The sequence below is a fragment of the Coregonus lavaretus genome (genome assembly GCF_964263955.1).
Source record: "Coregonus lavaretus genome assembly, contig: HAP1_SCAFFOLD_2719, whole genome shotgun sequence".
Taxonomy (NCBI): domain Eukaryota; kingdom Metazoa; phylum Chordata; class Actinopteri; order Salmoniformes; family Salmonidae; genus Coregonus; species Coregonus lavaretus.
In genome coordinates this window covers 7,501-17,500 of record NW_028161765.1, presented here as the reverse complement: position 1 = coordinate 17,500, position 10,000 = coordinate 7,501, and the positions used below count along the sequence as shown (strand labels likewise).

The window sequence follows — 10,000 nt, the reverse complement described above, 5'->3', positions numbered from 1 at the left end:
TATGCAATCCGGTTTCCGAGCTGGTCATGGGTGCACTTCAGCCACGCTCAAGGTCCTAAACGATATTATAACCGCGATCGATAATAGACAGTACTGTGCAGCCGTTTTCATTGACCTGGCCAAGGCTTTCGACTCTGTCAACCACCGCATTCTTATTGGCAGACTAAATAGCCTTGGTTTCTCAAATGACTGCCTCGCCTGGTTCACCAACTACTTCTCAGATAGAGTTCAATGTGTCAAATTGGAGGGCCTGTTGTCTGGACCTATGGCAGTCTCTATGGGGGTGCCACAGGGTTCAATTCTTGGGCCGACTCTTTTCTCTTGTATATCAATGACGTCGCTCTTGCTGCTGGTGACTCTCAGATCCACCTCTACGCAGACGACACCATTTTGTATACATCTGGCCCTTCATTGGACACTGTGTTAACAAACCTCCAAACGAGCTTCAATTCCATACAACACTCCTTCAGTAGCCTCCAACTGCTCTTAAACACTAGTAAAACTAAATGCATGCTCTTCAACCGAACGCTGCTTGCACCCGCCCACCCGACTAGAATCACTACTCTCGACGGGTCTGACCTAGAGTATGTGGACAACTACAAATACCTAGGTGTCTGGTTAGACTGTAAACTCTCCTTCCAGACTCACATTAAGAATCTCCAATCCAAAGTTAAATCTAGAATCGGTTTCCTATTTCGCAACAAAGCCTCCTTCACTCATGCTGCCAAACATGCCCTCGTAAAACTGACTATCCTACCGATCCTTGACTTCGGCGATGTCATTTACAAAATAGCCTCCAACACTCTACTCAGCAAATTGGATGTAGTCTATCACAGTGCCATCCGTTTTGTCTCCAAAGCCCCATATAATACCCACCACTGTGACCTGTACGCTCTTGTTGGCTGGTCCTCACTACATATTCGTCGCCAAACCCACTGGCTCCAGGCCATCTATAAATCACTGCTAGGCAAATCCCCGCCTTATCTTAGCTCATTGGTCACCATAGCAACACCCACCCGTAGTCTGCGCTCCAGCGGGTATATCTCACTGGTCATCCCCAAAGCCAACACCTCCTTTGGCCGCAATTCCTTCCAGTTCTCTGCTGCCAATGACTGGAACAAATTGCAAAAATCTCTGAAGCTGGAGACACTTATCTCCCTCACTAACTTTAAGCATCAGTTGTCAGAGCACCTTACCGATCACTGCACCTGTACACAGCCCATCTGAAATTAGCCCGCCCAACTACCTCATCCCTATATTGTTATCTATTTTGCTCATTTGTACCCCAGTATCTCTATTTGCACATCATCTCTTGCACATCTATCATTCCAGTGTTAATACTAATTGTAATTATTTTGCACTATAGCCTATTTTATTGCCTACCTCCATAACTTGCTAAATTTGCACACTGTATATTATATGTATTTCTGTTGTATTTTTGACTTTGTTTTGTTTTACCCCATATGTTACTCTGTGTTTGTTTTTATCGCACTGCTATGCTTTATCTTGGCCAGGTCGCAGTTGTAAATGAGAACTTGTTCTCAACTGGTTTACCTGGTTAAATAAAGGTTAAATAAAAATAAAATAAAAAAAAGAGGCTAGCATCATCCTACGGTACTGTCCACTAATGACTAGAGGCTAGCATCATCCTACTGTACTGTCCACTACACAGACTAGAGGCTAGCATCATCCTACTGTACTGTCCACTAATGACTAGAGGCTAGCATCATCCTACTGTACTGTCCACTAATGACTAGAGGCTAGCATCATCCTACTGTCCTGTCCACTAATGACTAGAGGCTAGCATCATCCTACTGTACTGTCCACTACACAGACTAGAGGCTAGCAATCATCTTACTGTCCTGTCCACTACACAGACTAGAGGCTAGCATCATCCTACTGTCCTGTCCACTACACAGACTAGAGGCTAGCATCATCCTACTGTACTGTCCACTAATGACTAGAGGCTAGCATCATCCTACTGTACTGTCCACTACAAAGACTAGAGGCTAGCATCATCCTACTGTACTGTCCACTACACAGACTAGAGGCTAGCATCATCCTACGGTACTGTCAACTACAGACTAGAGGCTAGCATCATCCTACTTTACTGTCCACTACAGACTAGAGGCTAGCATCATCCTACTGTACTGTCCACTACACAGACTAGAGGCTAGCATCATCCTACTGTACTGTCCACTACACAGACTAGAGGCTAGCATCATCCTACTGTACTGTCCACTAATGACTAGAGGCTAGCATCATCCTACTGTACTGTCTACTACACAGACTAGAGGCTAGCATCATCCTACTGTACTGTCCACTACATAGACTAGAGGCTAGCATCATCCTACTGTACTGTCCACTACACAGACTAGAGGCTAGCATCACCCTACTATACTGTCCACTACACAGACTAGAGGCTAGCATCATCCTACTGTACTGTCCACTACACAGACTAGAGGCTAGCATCATCCTACTGTACTGTCCACTACACAGACTAGATGATCTGGAATCCAGCAGCAGCAGCCAGTCAGTGTTAGCTATGTTATGTATGAAACCCAACCCCCCCGACTCTTCCTCCCCCCTTACTAGCTCTGACTTTGCTGACTGCTATATGTACTGTATGTATGAAACCCTACCCTCTTCAAAGAGTATCTTAAATAATCCCACTGCACCCCCCCTCGCACTTTATTTCCCCCCCTACTAAAACTGACTTTACTGATAGCTACTAGCACTGACTTTACTGATAGCTACTGGCTCTGACTTTACTGATAGCTACTAGCTCTGACTTTACTGATAGCTACTAGCACTGACTTTACTGATAGCTACCAGCACTGACTTTACTGATAGCTACTAGCTCTGACTTTACTGATAGCTACTAGCACTGACTTTACTGATAGCTACTAGCACTGACTTTACTGATAGCTACCAGCTCTGACTTTACTGATAGCTACTAGCACTGACTTTACTGATAGCTACTAGCACTGACTTTACTGATAGCTACTGGCTCTGACTTTACTGATAGCTACTAGCACTGACTTTACTGATAGCTACTAGCACTGACTTTACTGATAGCTACTGGCTCTGACTTTACTGATAGCTACTAGCACTGACTTTACTGATAGTTACTAGCTCTGACTTTACTGATAGTTACTAGCTCTGACTTTACTGATAGTTACTAGCTCTGACTTTACTGATAGCTACTAGCACTGACTTTACTGATAGCTACCAGCTCTGACTTCTACCAGCTCTGACTTTACTGATAGCTACTAGCACTGACTTTACTGATAGCTACTAGCACTGACTTTACTGATAGCTACTGGCTCTGACTTTACTGATAGTTACTAGCACTGACTTTACTGATAGCTACTAGCTCTGACTTTACTGATAGTTACTAGCACTGACTTTACTGATAGCTACTAGCTCTGACTTTACTGATAGTTACTAGCACTGACTTTACTGATAGCTACTAGCTCTGACTTTACTGATAGTTACTAGCACTGACTTTACTGATAGCTACTAGCTCTGACTTTACTGATAGTTACTAGCAATGACTTTACTGATAGTTATTAGCACTGACTTTACTGATAGCTACTAGCTCTGACTTTACTGATAGTTACTAGCACTGACTTTACTGATAGCTACTAGCACTGACTTTACTGATAGCTACTAGCACTGACTTTACTGATAGTTACTAGCACTGACTTTACTGATAGTTACTAGCTCTGACTTTACTGATAGCTGCTAGCACTGACTTTACTGATAGTTACTAGCTCTGACTTTACTGATAGCTACTAGCACTGACTTTACTGATAGTTACTAGCACTGACTTTACTGATAGCTACTAGCACTGACTTTACTGATAGTAACTAGCACTGAATTTACTGATAGCTACTAGTACTGACTTTACTGATAGCTACTAGCACTGACTTTACTGATAGTTACTAGCTCTGAATTTACTGATAGCTACTAGCACTGACTTTACTGATAGCTACTAGCTCTAACTTTACAGATAGTTACCAGCACTGACTTTACTGATAGCTACTAGCACTGACTTTACAGATAGCTACTAGCACTGACTTTACCGATAGCTACTAGCTCAGACTTTACTGATAGCTACTAGCACTAACTTTACCGATAGTTACTAGCTCTGACTTTACTGATAGCTACCAGCAATGACTTTACTGATAGCTACTAGCACTGACTTTACAGATAGCAACTAGCACTGACTTTACTGATAACTACTAGCTCTAACTTTACTGATAGCTACCAGCTCTGACTTTACTGATAGCTACTAGCACTGACTTTACCGATAGCTACTAGCACTGACTTTACTGATAGTTACTAGCACTGACTTTACTGATAGCTACTAGCTCTAACTTTACTGATAGCTACCAGCACTGACTTTACCGATAGCTACTAGCTCAGACTTCACTGATAGCTATTAGCACTGACTTTACTGATAGTTACCAGCTCTGACTTTACTGATAGCTACTAGCGCTGACTTTACTGATAGCTACTAGCACTGACTTTACTCATAGCTACTAGCACTGACTTTACTGATAGCTACTAGCACTGACTTTACTGATAGTTACTAGCACTGACTTTACTGATAGCTACTAGCACTAACTTTACCGATAGTTACCAGCACTGACTTTACTGATAGCTACTAGCACTGACTTTACAGATAGCTACTAGCACTGACTTTACTGATAGTTACTAGCTCTGACTTTACTGATAGCTACTAGCACTGACTTTACTGGTAGTTACTAGCACTGACTTTACTGATAGCTACTAGCACTTACTTTACTGATAGCTACTAGCACTGACTTTACTGATAGTTACTAGCTCTGACTTTACTGATAGCTACTAGCACTGACTTTACTGATAGTTACTAGCTCTGACTTTACTGATAGCTACTAGCACCGACTTTACTGATAGCTACTAGCACTGACTTTACAGATAGCTACCAGCACTGACTTTACCGATAGCTACTAGCTCAGACTTTACTGATAGTCACCAGCACTGACTTTACTGATAGCTACTAGCACTGACTTTACTGATAGCTACCAGCACTGACTTTACTGATAGTTACTAGCTCTGACTTTACTGATAGCTACTAGCTCTGACTTTACTGATAGCTACTAGCACTGACTTTACTGATAGTTACTAGCACTGACTTTACTGGTAGGTACTTTATTGAGGAAAATGTATTTACTATGACTGAGATATGTGGTTGTCCCACTTAGCTTTGTTAAGATAAATGCACTAACTGTCAGTCGCTCTGGATAAAAGTGTCTGCTAATTGACTAAAATGTCAAATGTCATGTTCCATCTCCTTAGACAGTCTGGTAAATATATGACAGCCGGTGAGGTAGCTGTCAAGTCCTAGCGAGAGTGTGAAGTGTGTGTGAAGTGTGTGTGAAGTGTGTGTGTGTGTGTGTGTGTGTGTGTGTGTGTGTGTGTGTGTGTGTGAAATGTGTGTGAAATGTGTGTGAAGTGTGTGTGTGTGTGTGTGAGTGTGTGAGTGTGCTGCTTCAGGCTGAGGCAATCTGTTAGACTGAGCATTATTTGCTTGTGTGATTCCTGCATGCTCTCCCTGCAGAACCTCTGCTTTGAGAAATAGAGAGAGAGATATATATAGAGAGAGAGCGAGAGAGAGATAGATAGATAGATAGAGAGAGAGAGAGAGAGAGAGATAGAGAGAGAGAGAGAGAGAGAGAGAGAGATAGAGAGAGAGAGAGAGAGAGAGAGAGAGAGAGAGAGAGAGAGAGAGAGAGAGAGAGAGAGAGAGAGGGAGGGAGAGAGAGAGAGAGAGAGAGAGAGAGAGAGAGAGAGAGAGAGAGAGAGAGAGAGAGAGAGAGAGAGAGAGAGAGAGAGAGAGAGAGAGAGAGAGAGAGAGCAACTTGGCTCAAAGGCAAGTTACAGTGTAAATGTTTCGTAATAATAATCCCCACTGCATCTTAAACTTGAGTCCAGATAATCATTCAAAATAGATTGCTGGTGTAAATCCAAATTCCTTTAGGTAGTAGACCAGCAGTTTATTGAAGTTGTGGTCGGCGTTGTGGTTGTGGTTGTGGTTGTGTGTGTGTGTGTGTGTGTGTGTGTGTACCTTTAGGTAGTAGACCAGCAGCTCATTGAGGGCGGGGTCGGCATTCAGATTGACCAGGAAGCATTTGTCCTCTCCAACTTTGATCCCAGACGTCTCCAGGGAGATTCCCATACTCTCCAGCTGCTTCTGACGCTCCTGTGGAAATACAACAAATATACAAGTCACTTTACCTCAGCACGTACATTTATTACCAACGGTTTAGTCCGAATTTAGAAGCTTCCATGAGATATGAATATGCTAAATGAATGTGAGTGAGTATGTAGGTTACCGTAGCAATCTCCTCTGTCTTGTGTAGTTTCTGCTCCCAGGTAACAGTCATCTCCTGGATCAACTTCTCTGACTCCTGGAGCTTCTCCTTCAGCTCTGGGGCCTTCAGAGACTGGAACACAGAGACACAGAGACACACACGGGCCAGTCAGAACGGACCAAACAGAACAGACCAGTCAGAACGGACCAGACAGAATGGACCAGACAGAACGGACCAGTCAGAACGGACCAGTCAGAACGGACCAGACAGAACAGACCAGTCAGAACAGACCAGTCAGAACGGACCAGACAGAACGGACCAAACAGAACGGACCAGTCAGAACGGACCAGACCGAACAGACCAGTCAGAACAGACCAGTCAGAACGGACCAGACAGAACGGACCAGTCAGAACGGACCAGTCAGAACGGACCAGACAGAACAGACCAGTCAGAACAGACCAGTCAGAACGGACCAGACAGAACGGACCAGTCAGAACGGACCAGACAGAACGGACCAGTCAGAACGGACCAGTCAGAACGGACCAGACCGAACAGACCAGTCAGAACAGACCAGTCAGAACAGACCAGTCAGAACAGACCAGTCAGAACAGACCAGTCAGAACAGACCAGTCAGAACAGACATGTCAGAACAGACCAGTCAGAATGGGCCAGTCAGAACAGACCAGTCAGAACAGACCAGTCAGAACAGACCAGTCAGAACAGACCAGTCAGAACAGACATGTCAGAACAGACCAGTCAGAATGGGCCAGTCAGAATGGACCAGACAGAACAGACCAGTCAGAATGTACCAGTCAGAACAGACCAGTCAGAACAGACCAGTCAGAATGGGCCAGTCAGAACAGACCAGTCAGAATGGGCCAGTCAGAATGGACCAGACAGAACAGACCAGTCAGAACAGACAAGTCAGAACAGACCAGTCAGAACAGACCAGTCAGAATGGGCCAGTCAGAACAGACAAGTCAGAACAGACCAGTCAGAACAGACCAGTCAGAATGGGCCAGTCAGAACAGACCAGTCAGAACAGACCAGTCAGAATGGGCCAGTCAGAACAGACCAGTCAGAACAGACCAGTCAGAATGGGCCAGTCAGAATGGGCCAGTCAGAACAGACCAGTCAGAATGGGCCAGTCAGAATGGACCAGACAGAACAGACCAGTCAGAATGGGCCAGTCAGAATGGGCCAGTCAGAACAGACCAGTCAGAATGGGCCAGTCAGAATGGACCAGACAGAACAGACCAGTTAGAACGTAGGCAAGTTCATTTGCTTTATATAACCTCCCTATAGTCCCTTGTTGATTCTGTGTCTGTCTCCCACCTCGGTCTGAGATTTAAGGGCTTTATTGGCATGGGAAACGTACGTTAACATTGCCAAAGCAAGTGAAGTAGATAATAAATAAAAGTGAAATAAACAATAAATATTAACAGTAAACATTACACTCAGAAGTTCCAAAAGAATAAAGACATTTCAAATGCCATATGTACAGTGGGGAAAAAAAGTATTTAGTCAGCCACCAATTGTGCAAGTTCTCCCACTTAAAAAGATGAGAGAGGCCTGTAATTTTCATCATAGGTACACGTCAACTATGACAGACAAATTGAGAAAAAAAATCCAGAAAATCACATTGTAGGATTTGTAATGAATTTATTTGCCAATTATGGTGGAAAATAAGTATTGTATTTACAATGGTGTTTGTTCTTCACTGGTTGCCCTTTTCTTGTGGCAACAGGTCACAAATCTTGCAGCTGTGATGGCACACTGTCGTATTTCACCCAGTAGATAAGGGAGTTTATCAAAATTGGGTTTGTTTTCGAATTCTTTGTGGATCTTTGTAATCTGAGGGAAATATGTGTCTCTAATATGGTCATACATTTGGCAGGAGGTTAGGAAGTGCAGCTCAGTTTCCACCTCATTTTGTGGGCGGTGTGCACATAGCCTGTCTTCTCTTGAGAGCCAGGTCTGCCTACGGCAGCCTTTCTCAATAGCAAGGCTATGCTCACTGAGTCTGTACATAGTCAAAGCTTTCCTTAATTTTGGGTCAGTCACAGTGGTCAGGTATTCTGCCACTGTTTACCCTCTGTTTAGGGCCAAATAACATTCTAGTCTGCTCTGTTATTTTGTTAATTCTTTCCAATGTGTCAAGTAATTCTCTTTTTATTTTCTCAGGATTTGGTTGGGTCTAATTGTGTTGTTGTTGTTGTTGTTGTCCTGGGGCTTTGTGGGGTCTGTTTGTGTTTGTGAACAGAGCCCCAGGACCAGCTTGCTTAGGGGACTCTTCTCCAAGTTCATCTCTCTGTAGGTGATGGATTTGTTATGGAAGGTTTGGGAATCGCTTCCTTTTAAGTGGTTATAGAATTTAACAGCTCTTTTCTGGATTTTGATAATTAGCGGGTATTGGCCTAATTCTGCTCTGCATGCATTATTTGGTGTTTTTCGTTGTACACTGAGGATATTTTTTCCAGAATTCTGCATGCAGAGTCTCAATTTGGTGTTTGTCACATTTTGTGAATTCTTGGTTGGTGAGCGGACCCCAGACCTCACAACCATAAAGAGCAATGGGTTCTATAACTGATTCAAGTATTTTTAGCCAGATCCTAATTGGTATGTTGAAATCTATGTTCCTTTTGATGGCATAGAAGGCCCTTCTTGCCTTGTCTTTCAGATCGTTCACAGCTTTGTGGAAGTTACCTGTGGCGCTGATGTTTAGGCCGAGGAATGTATAGTTTTTTGTGTGCTCTAGGGCAACGGTGTCTAGATGGAATTTGTATTTCTGGACCTTTTTTGGAACACCATTATTTTTGTCTTACTGAGATTTACTGTCAGGGCCCAGGTCTGACAGAATCTGTGCAGAAGATCTAGGTGCTGCTGTAGGCCCTCCTTGGTTGGTGACAAAAGCACCAGATCATCAGTGTGTGTGTGTGTGTGTGTGTGTGTGTGTGTGTGTGTGTCTGTGTCTCCCACCTCAGCCTGAGAGAGCTGTACTCTGAGTTTCTCCACCTCCTCCCGGAGCTCTCTGATGATCCGTGCGTTGGGGTCTTCATTGACGACGGCGTGGTTGACGATCCTCTTGGCGCGGTCTGCGTAACGCAGCGTGGACAACGTCTCCTCGTAGTTATCAGCTGCTGGGCTCACCGTGGCAATCATACACGTCTTGCTGTTGCCACCCAGGTTGTCCTGGCAAGGTGGTGACGGATAACAACAAAGTTGAGGTGACAGACAGTCAGTTATAATGTGGACTTCACTGTTGGTGACTGTGAACAGTAGAAGCTAGTACAGTAGAGGCTAGTACAGTAGAAGTTAGTACAGTAGGATGTTAGTACAGTAGAAACTAGTACAGTAGGAGCTAGTACAGTAGGAGATAGTACAGTAGGAGATAGTACAGTAGAAGATAGTACAGTAGAAACTAGTACAGTAGGAGCTAGTACAGTAGGAGATAGTACAGTAGAAGATAGTACAGTAGAAACTAGTACAGTAGAAACTAGTACAGTAGGAGCTAGTACAGTAGGAGCTAGTACAGTAGGAGATAGTACAGTAGAAGATAGTACAGTAGAAACTAGTACAGTAGAAACTAGTACAGTAGGAGATAGTACAGTAGAAGATAGTACAGTAGCAGTTAGTAC

At 43.8% G+C, this 10,000-nt stretch overlaps 1 protein-coding gene across 1 annotated transcript in view; it reads right to left on the bottom strand.

Moving 5' to 3' along the window:
• LOC311120109 (kinesin-like protein KIF13A) overlaps window positions 1-10,000 on the bottom strand; it is a gene marked incomplete at both ends in the record, with an annotated part of 63,300 nt that overhangs the window by 51,298 nt on the left and 2,002 nt on the right. Inside the window, 3 exons of the mRNA XM_084194724.1 lie at window positions 6,116-6,250; window positions 6,384-6,494; window positions 9,342-9,554. Coding sequence (XP_084050850.1) covers window positions 6,116-6,250; window positions 6,384-6,494; window positions 9,342-9,554 — 459 coding nt within the window. The remainder of the gene's footprint in view (window positions 1-6,115; window positions 6,251-6,383; window positions 6,495-9,341; window positions 9,555-10,000) is intronic.